This window comes from Rhinoraja longicauda, chromosome 41 (assembly GCF_053455715.1).
Source record: "Rhinoraja longicauda isolate Sanriku21f chromosome 41, sRhiLon1.1, whole genome shotgun sequence".
In the NCBI taxonomy this organism is placed as follows: Eukaryota; Metazoa; Chordata; class Chondrichthyes; order Rajiformes; family Arhynchobatidae; genus Rhinoraja; species Rhinoraja longicauda.
In genome coordinates this window covers 7,689,432-7,708,597 of record NC_135993.1, presented here as the reverse complement: position 1 = coordinate 7,708,597, position 19,166 = coordinate 7,689,432, and the positions used below count along the sequence as shown (strand labels likewise).

Below are 19,166 nucleotides of genomic sequence, written 5' to 3'. Positions count from 1 at the left end.
GCCTCCACTGCCTTCTGAGGCAGAGAATTCCACACCTTCACCACTCTCTGACTGAAAAAGTTCTTCCTCATCTCCGGCGGAAAGACTACACATCACTTATAAGGGTCCTGACCCGAAATGTCACATATCCATGTTCTCCACAGATGCTGCCTGACCCACTGAGTTACTCCAGTACTTTGTCTCTTTTTAGTGTAAAAAAAAACATGATTTGCAATTCCTTCTACACACAATCTTGTAAAAAAACATCATTTGCAATTCCTTGTACACACACAACTTGTTTACACAGCGTACAACAGGACACAGAGTGCTGGAGTAACTCAGCAGGTCAGGCAGCATCACTGGAGAACGTGGGTAGGTGGGGACATCATGTATCCACATGCGTGTCGGCGCAGAGAACGCGCTGACGTCACAAGGCGGCACGCTGGTCTGTGCGTGTTGACGTCACAAAGCGGCGCGCTGGTCTGTGCGTGTTGACGTCACAAAGCTGCGCGCTGGTCTGTGCGTGTTCACGTCAAAAAGCTGCACGCTGCTCTGTGCGCGTTGATGTCACAAAGCGGCGCGCTGGTCTGTGCGCGTTGACGACACGAAGCGGCGCGCTGGTCTGTGCGCGTTGACGACACGAAGCGGCGCGCTGGTCTGTGCGTGTTGACGTCACAGAGCGACGCGCTGGCCTGTGCGTGTTGACGACACAAAGCGGCGCGCTGGCCTGTGCGTGTCGACGTCACAAAGCGGCGCGCTGGCCTGTGCGTGTTGACGTCACAAAGCGGCGCGCTGGTCTGTGCGTGTTGACGTCGTGGGCCCGAGTGACCGGGGACTTCCGGTCAGAGTGTAAACAAGATGGCGGCGAGGAGACGGCGGGGCTGGAGTTCGTTCTGCCTGTGGTCGCTCACAGTGTTGTGCTGTGGGCTCGACCTCACCGCGGCCGTGTCGGAGCCGGGCAAATGGAACCTCAGCATATCTGGGGTAGGTAGCGAAGGGTGGATGTGAGCGAGGGGGTCGTTAGCGACAGTGCCTGGAGACGCCATCAGCCTGGGCCGGTAGGCCCCGGCCCGCTGCTCCCCACCACCCCCGGCAGCTCAGGGCTGGGTGTTGCCTTGACTTGTGCCGACCAGCAGCGCAAGGTGGGGAATAAGCTGAGAGCTGAGGGACTCGGAAGTAGAAGACGAAGAATGAAAACATCTCAGCATCTTCCCCCTTGTATGGTTGAATAATGTCACCCATAATTCTTCCGAATCCAAGGAATACACAACCACAGTTGCAGAGAGACTGTGCAAGCTCAGTTTCAAAGCCTCGTCCCAAGAGCTGTGAGAAAAAACACGTCAGAAGAATGGCAGCTGCATTGTTCTATGAAGCAAGAATTAGCCCTTGAGGACTGGGTGGATAGGGTAAGGTTTAGAGGGATATGGGGACAAATTAGGGCACATGGGAAGTGCAGTTGGCATCTTGGCCTGTTTCCATGCTGTATGACTTCATAACAAGTGGACATGTCAATGACTACACTGCATACCTTTTAAGTTGAGAGGGTCAAAGTGTGGGCATGTTTTCTACTTGGAGGGTGGAATGTGCTGCTAGAGGTGATGGTGGAGGCAGATACAATAGTGGTGTATAAGAAGTTTTTTGAAAGGCATGTGGATATGGAGAGATATAGATCGTGTGCATGTAGAGGAGGTTAGTTTATCTTAGGATTATGCTTGGCACAGTGTGGGTTGTTCCTGTGCTGTACTTTTCTGTGTTTCTGGTTACTGAGCATCCCAACACCTGCTTCCTCTCAGATCTGCTTGGCCCACCAATCTCAAGAGGTTTTGGCACGGCATGAAATATTGGAACGGTAGAAAATGTTTAGATTATTCCCTCTGTATCATGTCACATTGTGCCTGTAATCTCTGCACAGTAATTCTCCAGGCAGCAAACCATCTAATTGGCTTATTATACACTCTGTCTTCATTTGGGAAATACACAGTAATTCCCCTCCACGGCAATTGATAGCCTCTTGACATCATCTACTCTATTTCCTGTCATTCTGCTTTTTCTCCTCTCCTCCCATCTGGAGGAAGAATCTCCCTTTCCTCACCTCAACACCAACAACCTTTGTGTTCCTGCCAACCGTCAGTGTGATGGCACAATGGAGAAACAATTGGACTGCTGCCTCACAGCTCTTGGGATCTGGCTGTGATATTGAGTTTGTACAATGCCCCTGTAACTGTAGTTCTGTATTCCTTGGATTTGGAAGAATATGGGTGACATTATTCAAACATGCAAGTTACCAAGGAGGATTGAGAGGGAGATGTTGAAGTATTTTCATGAGGGGGAAAATCACTAATAAAAGGACATAGTTAAAAATAAGTGGCTGGTCATTTAAAAGTGAGATGTATGGTTGCTATTAGCTGATAATTCTGAGGACACTTGAGCAGTGAGTTCCTATGTAACCTAATATTCATGGATTTGAGTTGAGTAACCTGTAGCCTGGGCTTGTTGCAAAGAATGACTGCTTGTTTGGATACCAGACTTGTGAAGGAGTTGTAACCAGCAAGAATCAGTACCTTGAAAGGACAACATCGAGGGATATTGGAAATAGACAATAGACAATAGGTGCAGGAGTAGGCCATTCAGCCCTTCGAGCCAGCACCGCCATTCAATGCGATCATGGCTGATCACTCTCAATCAGTACCCCGTTCCTGCCTTCTCCCCATACCCCCTCACTCCGCTATCCTTAAGAGCTCTATCCAGCTCTCTCTTGAAAGCATCCAACGAACTGGCCTCCACTGCCTTCTGAGGCAGAGAATTCCACACCTTCACCACTCTCTGACTGAAAAAGTTCTTCCTCATCTCCGTTCTAAATGGCCTACCCCTTATTCTTAAACTGTGGCCCCTTGTTCTGGACTCCCCCAACATTGGGAACATGTTTCCTGCCTCTAATGTGTCCAATCCCCTAATTATCTTATATGTTTCAATAAGACCCCCCCTCATCCTTCTAAATTCCAGTGTATACAAGCCTAATTGCTCCAGCCTTTCAACATACGACAGTCCCGCCATTCCGGGAATTAACCTAGTGAACCTACGCTGCACGCCCTCAATAGCAAGAATATCCTTCCTCAAATTTGGAGACCAAAACTGCACAGAGTACTCCAGGTGCGGTCTCACCAGGGCCCGGTACAACTGTAGAAGGACCTCTTTGCTCCTATACTCAACTCCTCTTGTTATGAAGGCCAACATTCCATTGGCTTTCTTCACTGCAAATGGTGCCAGTGTAGTGTAATGTTTGTACTAATAATATAGCTGCTGTGATCTTAGTTTCCTTTGGGTTCATTACTGTCATGTCTTCCAAGGTACAGTGAAAAGCTTTATTTTGCATGCTTTTAATCAGATTAGATACAAAGCATAAATCCATTCAAGTCAAACACAAGTACAATAGCAAAGGAGAAGATAGATTGCAGAATATAACTGCTTGAATTCTTTTTATTATAATGCAATCTGGAAGTAGGCAGTAAACGTAACCAAGATACTAGACTCGTCCATTAATATACCCATTTTCATGCACTGACACGTGATCTTTGTTGTTCTATATTAGGCCTCGTGGGATTGGGTTGAATGTATTAAATTGGACTGAAGATTGTTAACTGACAAAAGAAGCAAGTGGGAATAAATAAAAAGCAAAGTACTTGAGGAACTCAATAGGTTAGGCAACATCTGTGGAGGGAAATGAACAAACAATGTTTCGTCGGACCCTTCTTTGGACTGATCAGTGTGAAGGGTCCTGACATGAAAAGTCATTGTGCATTTCCCTCCACAGATGCTACCTGCCCTGCTGAGTTCCTCTAGTGCTTTGTTGTTTGCTCATGTCTCCAGCATCTGCAGTCTCTTGTATCTCCAAGTAGGAATAAACTTAAAGTAGTTCATTTTTAGAAATTAAAGCACAAATACTGGAAATATTCAAGACCAGGCAGGAATTTCTGGTTGTTAGTTAAGACTATAAGAAAGATCCAGTGGTGGACCATTGCTGGGGGACTTTAACGCAATTGGTTGAGTGACTGTGTCGAAACCCCAGCAACCTGAACTTGAATCTAACCCACATTCCAACGATCTGAGGGTTGTAGATAAATTGCCCTCCATGTCGGAGAGTGAAGTTGATGGGAATGTGGGGAGAATAGGTTGCAATAAAAATTAGTGGGGAAATGGGATTGCTGTATTGTTGCCTTAGATTCAAAGGCTGCTTCACATCGTTCTGTGATGTAAGGAAATATGGAAAATGCCATTCATTGGGATCATAGCTGAACAAACAATCCCTAGTCCACTTTCCTGCCCTTGCACCATAACCCTTGATTCCCTTACTATTTATAATTCTATTGATCTTAAGTATGCACAAGAAATCAGATTGCAACACTCTTAACATTGAGTCCCAAAGGCTCACAAGAGAAATTTCTCCTCATCCTAATAATAAATGGCCATACCTTTTGCTGAGAACATGCCCTCTGATCCTGGGCTCTCCCATGGTGAAATACCTCTGCAACTAAGAATCTTGCGTTTCAGGAACATCTCATTCTTCTCAACTTCAATGACTATAATTCTAACCATTCCTCCAAATTTGTTACTCGCGGGATACCAGAACAATCAATCGATGAATTAACCATTAATAGCATAAATTACTGAGTCACCAAAGCTAACAGATCTACGGTTCCACGAGTGCTCCTGTCACCTGAAGGATGAAGGCACTGCAATCACCACTCTTTACAAAGGGCAAAGCTTAGCACAGTTTCAACTCAAATCTTTGTCTGACATAATCATTAGGTCCTGAATATGCTATTTTTTACAGTGGGTCAGAATGGACATTCTTTTCACCCCGGCCTCCATCCCTCCTCTTTGATGTTTGAAGATCTGGTTGATACAACACCAGGACTCATCTAAAGAACATTCACTGATAGATTACTGATAGCATTCTAACTCAAAATTAAGCTCATGACCAGTTTAGGATATTGAGACATTCAACAGGTACATGGCTTGGAAAGATTTGGAGGGATATACCCCAGGTAAGTGGAACTGGTCAGTTAAACAATTTGGTTGGCACAGATGAGTTGGGCCGCAGGGCCTGTTTCCATGCTGTATAGCTCGAAGAGGAAATCAAAGGGCAAAATTAGTGTTAGGGTATAACTTTCTCTTGTTTTCATCTCTTTGCAGAGCCAACCACAGACACGGTTTCCACTACGAAAGACTTTGTTTAACAATTCTTACATTAAACTCAAATGTGAGTAGCCGGGCTTTAACTCTACATTGTGTAATGAGGGTGGAATAGATTTGAGTTTATTTCTTTAATCCCTGGTGTAACACCACACTAGACTACAGAGTCAAGCAATACCCCATTGTCCTCAATGGGGTAGAGGTGAATCGGACAGTACCCTAACGTACGCAAGGTCTGTTCAGAAGAGGGGAAGAAGCTGTCCCTGAGTTTGGTGGTGCACACTTTCAAGCTTCTATACTGTGACAATGGCGGGTGGGATAAGCCTTTGGTTACATTGGTTGCTTTTCCGAGTTAGAGCGGTGCTGATGGGGTATTAAATGTCGTCTTTGAATGTGCCGTTACGGAAACGCCCATTGCACTGGCTCCTGTTCTTTAAATGCTGCCCGGTTTCCGTGCCATTAACAGCCAGATCAGGAGACTAGTGGATTGCACAGCTCTGGATTCCACATTTCACTGTGATAGCCACCTAGAAGTTAACAGTTGCCATTCTCTTGCTTTTCAGGGACAAACGTGAACTGCGACTCTCCAGTTAATCTGAGCGTTGCATGGTATTTGAGGAGTTCCCATTGTTATGACGAATTCTTTACAATGAATGTAAGTGATATTTGACCGAAATTTTAAAAAAACATTGCTAGTGAAAATATTGATGTGAAATGGTTAGCATTTCAAATCATCAGATTGCAGTTTGCATCTAACATGTTAGCAGTTTGTGGCCTGCTATACATCTCCGACATTTATGGTCTCAGAGATGTGGAGAACCTTGTTATTTATTGTATGTCATTATTGTTGGGTAATTACAGATCAGATCTTATCTGCCTCCTCTTCCAAGACTAACAACTTCACCTTTCTACGTTCAACTCCCTGATATTTTTCTAAAACAGCTTCACTTTTCTACGCTCAACTCCCTGAGTTAATTTTTTTAAATTTTCTGGCTATGGGTTTGAATGAGTGCCTCCTTGGCCCTTCTTACAATTACTCCAAAGAGGCTTCTTTTCATATGAATGTTAAAATGAGGTCCTCTTCTTTGAGTGCAGTGTGCAAGTTCCCTTGGTATTTGAGCCACTGGCCAGTCCAGAACCAATTCCCACTGCTTATTTTATAAATTTGTTGTTGAAAGAGTTGTGATTGGAACCAAGCCAATACTGTTGCTTCCTTTCCACCTTATTTCATTTTATTGCATCTTTGCTTTGTGCAATTTTAGTTTAGGTTTATTACATTTATTGTTATAGGTGTGGCGGTACAGTGAAAAACATTGTTTTGCATGCTATCTGATCAGAGACAAAGACAATCAAGTCAAACTTGAGTACAATAGATAGAGCAAAGGGGAAGGTAGAGAATGCAGAATGTAGTTCTCAGCATTATAGAACATCAGTTCCATAGGCAAAGCCCAGTAGGTGCATGTGCATCGGACAGTACCCTAGCTCATGGAAGGACTATTCAAAAGCCTGATTGCAGAGGGGAAGAAGCTGTTCCTGAGTGTGGTGGTGTGCGTTTTTAATCTTCTGTACCATCTGCCCAAATGTTGGCTGCTATTTCGAGGCTGTGTGAAGTATAGATGGCGTCAATGATTCAGTGTCTAGTCTGTGTGATGAACCCGGGAGACATCTACAACTCTCTTCAATTTCTTGCGGTCTTGGGCCGAACTGTTCCCTAATCAAGCTGCGATGCAAAACAACAGCATGTTTTCTATGGTGCATCTGTAGAAGTTTGTAAGAGTCACTGGAGAGATGCCAAATTTCCTCAGTCTCCAAAAGAAGTAGAGGTGTCAGTGTGCCTCCTTGGCTATTGCATCAATGTGGTTTGCCCACAACCGTTATGTAAATACTCATTACACAATTTCTGGAACAGTCACTGCCTAAGATTTTACTGTTGAAAAGAAGCTGTAACTACAGAAAAACTAGTCTACTCAGCAGCCTCAAGGCAATGAAAAAACTAAAGCATTTTTTTGTAAACACTGCCTGCTGTGAACATCATTGTACATATAATGGGTCAAATAAGCCATGTGTCAAAGTGCTTTCTGTGACCAGTGGGAGAAGGATTTATGAATGTCACTTTGCAGCTCATGTTTTGAAGTTTTAAAATGTTAACATTTCGGTTGCTGAGAATAAAGTGGTTGTTCTTGGTCCTAAAACAGCTGGTGATAATCTCTAAACGTGTGGAGTGCCACTTTGTGGTTAAAAGTCCATATTGCAGAATGTCATAAACCTCCTGTCTTAGGGAATAGATGGACGATAGTTTTCCCAGCATTCCATTGTAAATAAACAACTTCCCAGGGGTGGCTGGGAAAGGAGCATTGATGTGCAGACGGATCTTAGGGTTCAAGTCCACAGCTCGCTGACAGTGGCAACATAAGTAGGTAGAGAGGTAAAGAAGGCTTACGGTATGCTTGTCTACATTAATCACACTGGATGTTACTGGTTTTTAGGACTTTGGTTAGGTTGCATTTGGAGTAAAGTGTGCAGTTCTGTTTGTCGCATTGTGTTGTTGTTGTTCGTCCTTCGGGTTCGAAGATGACCATGACTTCACTTTCAGTTGGAGGATTGGTGTCTGTGGGTCCAGAAGTGACTGGTGAGGCCAATCCAGGCCCGGAAGGCATGCCCACACGTAGGACACAAGTGGATGGGTGCTGCAGTGGAGGTAGCCCGGGCCTTGCGCGCGGTGCGTTTCCTCTGGGCCTCTGCAGTGCGTCTGTTCTCTGCTGCACGGGCTCCTGTGGTGAGCTTGCTACGCCAGGTTGGACGGTCCAGAGCAAGAGACTCCCAAGTGCTGAGGTTGATGTCCAAGTCTTTGAGGCAGTCCTTAAACCGTTTCTTCTGTCCTCCTACTGAGCGCTTGCCGTCAACTCTCGGGCATACTGACGACATGGCCTGCCCATCTGGCTTGGGCTTTCCGTAGGAGGGTGTGGACGCTGGGGATTCCGGCCCGTTCCAAGACCTCTGTGTCGGGAATTTTGTCCTGCCACCTGATGTGAAGGAGTCTGCGTAGGCAGCTCAAGTGAAAGTGGTTGAGCTGTTCGGCATGTCTGCTGTAGACAGTCCAGGTCTCACTGGCATAGAGAAGAGTGGTGAGTACCACTGCACGGTAGACCTTCAGCTTGGTGGTAAGGCTGAGTCCTCTCCGCTCCCAAACATTCTCACAGAGTCGCCCAAAGGCAGCGCTGGCCTTGGCAATCCTGTTGTTGACCTCAGCGTCAATGTTCACCACTCGCGAGAGTGTACTGCCCAGATAGGTAAAGCTGTCGACTGTCTGTAGATTCTGCCCCTTCACCGTGATGTGTGGTTCCTGGTAGGGCTATCCAGATGCGGGCTGGTACATAACTTCAGACTTTTTGGTGCTAATGGAGAGACCAAAGTTGTCACAGGCCTGTGAGAAGCAGTCCATTTCATGCTGCATCTTCTTTTGGGAAGAATGTTGAGGTTTTGGTGAAGGCACAGAAGAGGTTTACCAGAAAGCTGCCTGGATTAGAGAGTGTTACCTACAACTAGACATTGGACAAACTTGCAGTGTTTTCTCTGGATTGTCGGAGGTTGAGGGGACACCTGATAGTATATAAGATTATGAGAGCCATTGATGGGGTTGGTAGTTGGAGCCTTTCTTTCTCGGGGTGGAAATGTCTAGGACCGAGGGGCGTGACTTTAAGGCGATAGTGGCAACGTTTAAAGAGGTATGTTCGTGTTGTTACTTGCGAGTGGAGCACCAAGGCACATTCCTTGTATGTGTACATACTTGGCCAATAAACTTATTCATCATCATCCTCATCATGTGAAGGGGTGGATGGTAGGTGCCTGGGATGTGCTGCCAGGGGCGATGGTGGAGACAAATATCCAAGTGGTATTTAAGTGGCTTTTCGGTAAGTAGCGAAAAAGAAAGGATATGGATCATGTGTAGGCCGATGAGCTTACTTTAACTTGGCGTCATTGTTCAGCATGGACATTGTGGGCTGCTGGAACTGTTCCTGAGCTGTGTCGTTCTATGATCTATCTCAGTATGAACAAGCCATGTTTCAGCGGACAAAATGCAATCTACTGTATACGAATATTTCATAGTATTTTTTAGGTTAGTCGCATTCTTTGCTTGTTCTCGGTAATAACTCAAATTTTTTTCTTTCTCGCTCCATAGGATGAAATGGCAACAAAATACTTTGGCTCTGTGATTGAGCAGGAAAATGGTGGAAGTGGTAATTACATACTTCATCAATACAGCTCCTTTATGTGCCGAAAGAACAAAACTATCGGACAGGTGGGTAACATCATCACTGGCATGTTAATATTTTATGCCCTCTTCAGTTCAATAACATCACCCCAACCCTTCGCCCGAACTTTACCACACCGTATTTAGTCTGTTTTATTTTATCATTGTCATGTGAGGTACAGTGAAATTCCTTTTGATTGCTCGATATCCAGTCAGAGAAAAGACTATACGTGAATACAATCAAGCCGTCCACAGTGAATGGGTACAATATTCAGTGCAAGATTACAGTATTCAGTTGGAATACAATGAAGTCCAATTAAGCATAGATCATTGGTCTCCAATGAGGTGGATGGGATGTCAGGACCGCTCTCTAGCAGCTATTTCATGGAGAATAAGCATTCTATCTTCAACATACCTCTAACCTCATGGTAAAATGACAGAATGCCCTTTGTAAATTCACTTTTCTAATGTAATATCTTCCAATGTATCACCTTGGCTTGGTTCAAGCACCATGCCGAATATGCTGGCACTCTGGTGTAATACAACGGTGCAGCACCTCACAGAAGATGTTAAACCTGGTATTTAATGGTTGGTATTTTGTCACAAATTGCTAAAGTAACTCAGCATGGTGGCGCAGCGGTAGAGTTGCTGCCTTACAGCGAATGCAGCGCCGGAGACTCGGGTTCGATCCTGACTACGGGTGCTGTCTACGGAGTTTGTACGTTCTCCCCGTGACTTGCGTGGGTTTTCTCCGAGATCTTCGGTTTCCTCCCACACTCCAAAGACATACGGGTTTGTAGGTTAATTGGCTGGGCAAATGTAAAAAAAAATTAAAAATTGTCCCTAGTGGGTGTAGGATAGTGTTAATGTGCGGGGATCGCTGGGCTGCGCGGACCCGGTGGGCCGAGGGCCTGTTTCTGCGCTGTATCTAAATCTAAAAATCGAAATCTAAAGTCAGGCAGCATCTCTGGAGAATGTGGTGACGTTTCGGTTTGTGAGTTATTGCTCACTCTGGGCAGATCGTACAGAAGCTTGAAAGTCCGCGCCACCAGATTCAGTAACAGCTTCTTTCCCTCTGCACTCTCTCTCTTCCCCTTTAATCTACCTATTGCACTTGAGATTGACATGATTGTATTTATGTACGGTGTACCTGACTTGCTTGGATAGAGTGCAAAACAAAGCTTTTCACTGTACCTCAGTACACGTGACAATAATAAACTTAGACCCATTCTCAATGGAGTGTAGCCATGTCAATATTAGCCAAAGTCATGGAATTAGGAGTAGTCAGTCATCGTAAAAATGTGCTCAAATTGAAGGGAACACTGTACTTTAATGACAGATGCCACAGTTTAAAGAAACTGAGCTGCATTCTTATTTTATGCATTCTATGGTATCTGTGGTTACGCAAATTTTGTACTAAATGTGCTATATATGCAAGCATGTTTTATACAATTCTGAATATATCTGTTTGAATTCTTTTGCAGCTACAAGTAAAACACTTTGACCAACCAGAGCCATTGAAAAAAGAGACTCCGGTAATCAAAGGTTTTTTAAATAAGTTGATTATCCTCTGCTGAGTTCTCCAACTGATGTTGTTATGCTAGTGTTTTAACCTCTGCTAAGTTCTAATAATGTTGTCACCTTCTTTTGCGAAATCTGTTATGCTCATCCCTGTAGTTCTGAAAATGTCTGTTGTTCAATGGAATAAAAGCATCTTTTTATGAATCACCTACAAAATCCAGTGAAATGCTGAGCTGGATGTCCCAAGGATTTTGGGACTAGTTCCATTTTAGGCTCCATGATCAATGTCTATGCCACTACAATGTAAATTCTTAAGCTGTATAAGTAAAAGCATAAATACAAAGGTGACAAATCTATTTCCTTTACCCTTCTTACTGTGCCAGTTGACATCAGTATAAATTGGAAGCTGAACCGCGGTTTAAATAGCTCGTCTGCTCACTGCTTTAACTGGCTGGTCAAGTTGTCATTTGTGCCATGTGACTTTTTGCATGCGGCAATTCTTCCAGTGAATGTTGTTTTAAATGATTCTTTGCAGGACATTCAACCTGCACCCGAGCCCAATCCCAAACCAATGTCTAAAAGAGAGGCAGTCAGCAGGAAGGTATGACTTGTGTGCATGATGTATAAGACAATATCAGGTATTTATTTCGCATTATTATGCAGTATGGGTGGCACGGTGGCGCAGCGGTAGAGTTGCTGCCTTACAGCGAATGCAGCGCCGGAGACTCGGGTTCGATCCTGACTGCGGGCGCCGTCTGTACGGAGTTTGTACGTTCTCCCCGTGACCTGCGTGGGTTTTCTCCGAGATCTTCGGTTTCCTCCCACACTCCAAAGACGTACAGGTATGCAGGTTAATTGGCTGGGTAAAATGTAAAAATTGTCCCTAGTGTGTGCAGGATAGTGTTAATGTGCGTGGATCGCTGGGCGGCGCGGACTCGGTGGGCCGAAGGGCCTGGTTCCGCGCTGTATTTCTAAATCTAAAATCTAAAGTATAATCATGGGCCAGAGCAAATATTGAGCTGAGATCTCTTCTGGAATATGTTTTCTGATACCATCAGTCCACGGGTGTGAGTACTGTCTAAAGATGCTGTCACGGATATTTAGGATATCTCTTCAGCAAGATCTTTTTTAATGAGTCTTTATGAAAATGATTTTTAATCTTGATTACCTATTCAAAAATTCATTAAATATGTTTAATTTAGTATTGGAAGCTAAGCTGTAGGAACAAATGTCCACCAATTGGTGCAGATGTGTTGACAGAATGTATCGGAGGAAGTTCCAACATCTTCCCCAATCTTTGTTCCTTATTTTCTTATTTATCTTCCTCCAGGTTATTGACTTCATTATATTTATGTTTTATCCTTCACACTGTGTGAAATTATCTTTTTACAATAGACAATAGGTGCAGGAGGAGGCCGTTCGGTCCTTCGAGCCAGCACCGCCATTCAATGTGATCATGGCTGATCATTCTCAATCAGTACCCCGTTCCTGCCTTCTCCCCATACCCCCTGACTCCACTATCCTTAAGAGCTCTATCTAGCTCTCTCTTGAATGCATTCAGAGAATTGGCCTCCACTGCCTTCTGAGGCAGAGAATTCCACAGATTCACAACTCTCTGACTGAAAAAGTTTTTCCTCATCTCAGTTCTAAATGGCCAACCCCTTATTCCTAAACTGTGGCCCCTTGTTCTGGTCTCCCCCAACATTGGGAACATGTTTCCTGCCTCTAACGTGTCCAACCCTTTAATAATCTTATACGTTTCGATAAGATCTCCTCTCATCCTACTAAATTCCAGTGTATACAAGCCTAGTCGCTCCAGTCTTTCAACATATGACAGTCCCGCCTTTCCGGGAATTAACCTAGTAAACCTACGCTGCACGCCCTCAATAGCAAGAATATCGGTTCCCATCTACGTCGATTAGTTGGAATTGAAACTTCCAATGAAGTTGAACCTAAATGGAATACTTTGTAACTTTGTCGGCACCCTACATGTGGTGACTCTTTACACACCTTGAGTATGCAAAAGAAAGAATCGTACAGGTGCTCCTCAGCTTCCGATGGGGATCCGTTCCGAGAATCCCATCGGAAACCGAAAGTATTGTAAGTCGAAATGCATTGAAAACGTTCGATCACGTGTCCGGAAGCGAGCGGTGGCTCGCTACGGGTCGTTGCCGTTTGCACCATCGCAAAATCGAACCATCGTAACCTGGGGAGTACCTGTACTGTGACTTGTCAAGTGATAATAAAGTTGGCCAAACTGATCTCCCGGTGGCTGAGCACTTCAACTCCCACTCCCAGTCTGACCTTTCAGTCATGGGCCTCCTCCAGTGCCATATCATATCATATCATATATATACAGCCGGAAACAGGCCTTTTCGGCCCTTCCAAGTCCGTGCCGCCCTGTGATACTCGTACATTAACACTATCCTACACCCACTAGGGACAATTTTTACATTTACCCAGCCAATTAACCTACATGCCATAGTGAGGCCCACTGGAAATTGGAGGAACAGCACCTCATATTTCGCCTGGGCAGCTTGCAGCCCAATGGTATGAACATCGACTTCTCTAACTTTAGATAGTTCCTCTGTCCCTCTCTTTCCCCCCCTCCCCTTCCCAGTTCTCCCTCTATCTTCCTGTCTCCACCTACATCCTTCCTTTGTCCCGCCCCCCCTGACATCAGTCTGAAGAAGGGTCTCGACCCGAAACGTCACCCATTCCTTCTCTCCCGAGATGCTGCCTGACCTGCTGAGTTACTCCAGCATTTTGTGAATAAATACCTTTGATTTGTACCAGCATCTGCAGTTATTTTCTTATAAAGTAACATTCGTTCATTCATTCATTCAGTTCTGAAAACCTGAGATCAACTGGGGCTACATCAAACATTCCTCCTTCCCATTTTCCTCAGGATTTTAAAATCTAACCTTTTGTAGCCTACTTGTTCCACAGTGCAAGTTATTTACTCCTTTGGATTGATCACCTTTTGATGTCCTATTACCCATTGACTATCACTTGGATCACTCGATACAGGGGCAGTCACTGAATCAAGTTGCTACAGCTAAAATGCGAGAAGTATTTCATTTAAATTTGTTTTTGAAATATGTGACACTTGGTAAGGCTTTATTTATAGCCCTGAACTTGTTTGGCCTCTGTAGAAGATATTAAAAATAAACCGTGCAGTAAAGGATTGAATTTGCCTGTGGGCCAGATTGGACATTTGTTTCGTAGTCGAAGAAAATAACTCGCTTTTTTGATTGAAAGCCACATACTGCTGAAATATATCAGCAGGTCAGGCAATGTCTCTGGAGGACATGGGTAGGTAATGTTTCCGAAGAAGAAACGTCATCAATACATGTTCTCCAGAAATGCTGCCTGGCCCGCTGAGTTACACCAGCACTTTGTGTATTTCTTTGTAAACAAGCATCCGCGATTCCTTGCATCATTGGCTGTTTGGATTTTTTTTGTGTTTGTTTTCGTTATAGTACTCAGTAGGTCCTCGGTAAATGCAACACAAGACTTGCTGGGCCAATTCCTCTAAGGGTGGTTTAGATGAGAAGTCTTTGAGGTACAGTAAAGCGGCTTCTTCAAGCTGTCAAGAAACATTGGCCAATACCGACAAACAATAATCCTTGTTTTTTTTCCAGAAAGCTAACAGACCATCAGTGAATGAGGATCGAAAGATCAATAAGACCAGCAGAGTAATCAAACATCCGGTACTTTTTTCTCCTTGTTCATCCATTTTCTCCATCAGCCATTGAAGAGCATATGGCTTTAAGTCTTTGGTAGAAACATAGAAAAAAAATTGGAGGTATTTTCACAAAATACTGGAGTAATTCAGCGGGTCAGGCAGCATCTCTGGAGAGAAGGAATGGGTGACGTTTCGGGTCGAGACCCTTCTTCAGTCTGAAGAAGGGTCTCGACCCGAAACGTCACCCATTCCTTCTCTCCTAAGATGCTGCCTGACCTGCTGAGTTACTCCAGCATTTTGTGAAAATACCTTCGATTTGTACCAGCATCTGCAGTTATTTTCTTACACTTCCCTCCCGGCTATGTATTTCAATAAACTTCTTTTACAATGCTTTCATACTGTTCATGAATATAAATTGTTAATAGCTAAGGACAAAGGACTGATTATTAACCTCTGTAAGCCCATTTTGTATTGCCTGCCCTTTCACCAACCATGATGATTATGCAAGTATATTTCACCCCCCACCCTCCAAGCCATTATTGCATCATGTATTACTATATTTAAAACATTCAGATGATAGGATACTGCTTCCCCCGTTATAGGGTTACACTAATGTGGAGGGAATGATTGTGTTGTTACCAGTTACTCAGATTGAACGATGAAAATCTTTTTCCCCAGCCACAGCGCATCCCCCTGTCCTGTCCTTAGCACCCAGGGCCATTTTATTGTCTAGTATCATTATTCGGTAACACATATTTTAGCTTATAGCAACTGTAACTCAGGTTAACTTGCCTTACAAGGTGGATTCCATCCTATAAATATATTAGGGTGGTGCAGTGGTAGAGTTGCTGCCTTGCAGCACCAGAGACCCGGGTTCATTCGCGGCTGATGTTGCCTGTGTGGGGTTTGTACGTTCTCCCCGTGACCTGCGTGGGTTTTCTCCGAGATCTTCGGTTTCCTCCCACACTCCAAAGACGTACAGGTTTGTAAGTTAATTGGCTTGGTATAAATGTAAAATTGTCCCTAGTGTGTGGGGGATAGTGTTAATGTGCGGGGATTGCTGGTTCGTGCTGACTTGGCAGGCCGAAAGGCCTGTTTGCGCAATGTATCACTAAACTAAACTAATGATGAATTCTAAATTGTTGAAAAGTCTGCTGACAGTGAATTGATTTTGTCTTAAATTCCTTTCTGTTGGCAGGTTTTCCGGGACTCTGTGGCAAAGACCTGGGAGGATGCTCCATACCTTTTCATCGTTGAAGTCAAACAGCCATTTGGTGACTCCCCTGCAAACAGAAATTGGCATCTAAATTGTAGGTTCTCAGTACAACAGTAAAGAAATGCACTACATTTGTTATTTCAAACAAGGCAGAAGCAGGCTACAGAGGAACGGGCTTGATTGAAGAAATCATTTTACCTTTATAGTCCGCAACCACTGTCTCTTGTAACCAGGAACAACAATTGTGCCTGGGACCCCAATTTTTATCTTTTGTGAAGCTAAAAACTGGGAAAGCAGAATGGGGCATAATCAATGAACTGCAAAAATTGGCAGAAATTTTTTTCAAGGCTCATTACAGTTTGGAATAGAGGAATGGGTAGATGAGGCGAGATGTGAGGTATTATTAAGGTGATGGCAGGCTTTCAGTAGCATTTTGTTTTTTGGCTATTTTAATTTACACATGGCTTTGTGATAAAGTGGAAGTTATAAAGCGTTATTTTGCTTGAGGATGACCCCTGGGATTAAATAGACAATAGACAATAGGTGCAGGAGGAGGCCATTCGAGCCAGCACCGCCATTCAATGTGATCATGGCTGATCATTCTCTAAATCTGGGAAGCTTGCAACAATTGGAGCATGCTGGAGTGTCTCGGTGCTGGAGTGATTCGGTGGGTCATGCAGCTTCTCTGGAGATCGAGTAAGTGATGTCTTGGGTCGGGGCCCTTCATCAGACTGATTGTGTGGGGGGGGGGGGGTAGAAGCTGGAAGAGAGAAGGAACACAACAAAGCTTGGCAGGTGATAGGTGGACATCGGTGAGGTACGGTTTTGATAGGAAGATGATTGCAGAGCCGAAAAGACAAAGTGGGAGGCAAAAGGATTGACGAGTTGCGAGTTGTGAAGCTGAAGAAAGGAATTTGGGTGGAAAGAGATGGGGGGGAGGGGAAGAAATGGGTGCAAGTCCAGGCAGGCCACAGGAGAGAGAAGGGGGTAGGGAGAAAAAAGCCGGGGGGTGGAGAGGGAGGGGCGGTTTAAGTTACCTGAAAGGATCCCAACCCGAATCATCATCTATCCATCTCCAGAGATGCTGCCTAACCTGCTGAGTTGCTCTAGCACTTTGTCTTTTTTTTTTTGTAACCTAGCATTGTCGTTTCCTTGTTTCTACATGAAATTATATTTGTATCATCACTCCAACCAGGATGTGGTGTAGACAGTGCACATGATACCAACTCAGCAAAGGCTTGCCTTTTGAGTCGCACGTTTTGGTTAGGTGGAAGATAGTCTTTACGTAAGACTGTGTGACAGCATTTTATTTTCTCACTGGCTGGTGTCATTATTCACACCGTTACTGTGGTAAAACCTTTGTTCAGATGTTATAACAAAATTTTGCTACAGATCCCCCCTGTTGATATAGATTCTTTATGATGGGTAATGTGCTGCCTAGGTCAATAATGTTTGCATAAAACTTTCCAGAGCAAAGAATAAAGGGAGTGTTCAATGTGTAAATGAGTCTGTGGCCTCAATATATGCATGTTTGTAAAAGCCTATTTCATACCCTGGCCTCCGTATTGATTGCTATCATTTGTCTCTTTGCAGTAGAAGTGGAAATGGTAGGACCGTATGGATACATTTCTGCCTCGCAATGGCCACTAATGATCGTAAGTTTTGTACAAGCCTCATGGGCAGCAGTTTACCAACAATTTAATTGTTTTAAAGGATAATTCCATCTGGTTATTTCAGTGGACTCAAAATTGAATTGATGGAAAAATCACAGCCGAACAGTAATTAAAAGCCGAACAGTAATTAAAAAATTTGCTTGCAAAAATCCAACCAAACCGATAATCTATCATCAGGGCAGCCAGGTTTCCTGTGCACACAGATGCAAATGGAGGCAGAAATAGGCAGTGACCTGAAGGAATTACAAGATGGCCACCGATAAATTCAATAAGGAATTCGGAGCTGAATACAACAGACGTTAAAACACAATCATGAGATATTTCCTACTCCATTTTGTTTCTGTACAGCTTATGTTGTGTACATGGTGTTAATTGTCCTAAGTGCTTAGTATGTTACAAAGGTTGGATCATACAGCCTGACCTGTTGTTTTTCTTCCTGCAGTTTTACATGGTGATGTGTATCATCTACGTGCTCTACAGTCTGGTTTGGCTCCTCCTTTTAGCCTGCTACTGGAAGGATTTGCTGAGGATACAGTTCTGGATTGGAGGGGTCATCTTGCTTGGGATGCTGGAAAAAGCAGTCTTCTATGCAGAATTCCAGAGTATCTCACGGCTGGGTGTATCAGGTAGATTTTTATCCGAGCAAATCTGCAGTGTTACTTTTGGTTGGGTTCAGAAGTGGAGTGGGTGAAAGTTAAGCAACCAGGGCTCCCACTCATTGTCTTGACTACAATGTTGTGTGTATCAGGTGATAACTGTCATCCCTATGTGTCCTATCTTGACAAAAATGGAGTTGGCTTTGGACCTCAGTGACCAAGGAAAGATAAAACCAGATGGCCGCCCATTCTTGGGTGCTTTGCTTGGTTCCTGAAAACTGCAGGGTTTGAGTTGTGGTTCGATGGACAAGTCTGACAATTAGACAATAGACAATAGGTGCAGGAGAAGGCCCTTCGAGCCAGCACCGCCATTCAATGTGATCATGGCTGATCATTCTCAATCAGTACCCCGTTCCTGCCTTCTCCCCATACCCCCTGACTCCGCTATCTTTAAGAGCTCTATCTAGCTCTCTCTTGAATGCATTCAGAGAATTGGCCTCCACTGCCTTCTGAGGCAGAGAAATCCACAGATTCACAACTCTCTGACTGAAAATGTTTTTCCTCATCTCTGTTCTAAATGGCCTACCCCTTATTCTTAAACTGTGGCCCCTTGTTCTGGACTCCCCCAACATTGGGAACATGTTTCCTGCCTCTTAACGTGTCCAACCCCTTAATAATCTTATACGTTTCGATAAGATCTCCTCTCATCCTTCTAAATTCCAGTGTATACAAGCCTAGTTGCTCCAGTCTTCAACATATGACAGTCCCGCCATTCCGGGAATTAACCTAGTAAACCTACACTGCACGCCCTCAATAGCAAGAATATAATTCCTCAAATTTGGAGACCAAAACTGCACACAGTACTCCAGGTGCGGTCTCACTAGGGCCCTGTACAACTGCAGAAGGACCTCTTTGCTCCTATACTCAACTCCTCTTGTTATGAAGGCCAACATTCCATTGGCTTTCTTCACTGCCTGCTGTACCTGCATGCTTCCTTTCAGTGACTGATGCACTAGGACACCCAGATCTCTTCCTAACTTGACACCAT

General features: G+C 44.3%; 1 protein-coding gene across 2 annotated transcripts in view; it reads left to right on the top strand.

Moving 5' to 3' along the window:
• Nucleotides 1-822: 822 nt before the first annotated feature.
• The window catches only part of LOC144611767 (transmembrane protein 87A-like), a 52,453-nt gene continuing 34,109 nt past the window's right edge, over nt 823-19,166 (top strand). For both annotated transcript variants that reach the window (XM_078431018.1, XM_078431017.1), the window contains exons 1-10: nt 823-963; nt 5,173-5,239; nt 5,736-5,827; nt 9,353-9,472; nt 10,909-10,959; nt 11,481-11,546; nt 14,590-14,658; nt 15,832-15,943; nt 17,443-17,504; nt 17,965-18,148. In XM_078431018.1, the coding sequence (XP_078287144.1) occupies nt 838-963; nt 5,173-5,239; nt 5,736-5,827; nt 9,353-9,472; nt 10,909-10,959; nt 11,481-11,546; nt 14,590-14,658; nt 15,832-15,943; nt 17,443-17,504; nt 17,965-18,148 (949 nt within the window). In that variant the 5' untranslated portion in view covers nt 823-837. The remainder of the gene's footprint in view (nt 964-5,172; nt 5,240-5,735; nt 5,828-9,352; nt 9,473-10,908; nt 10,960-11,480; nt 11,547-14,589; nt 14,659-15,831; nt 15,944-17,442; nt 17,505-17,964; nt 18,149-19,166) is intronic.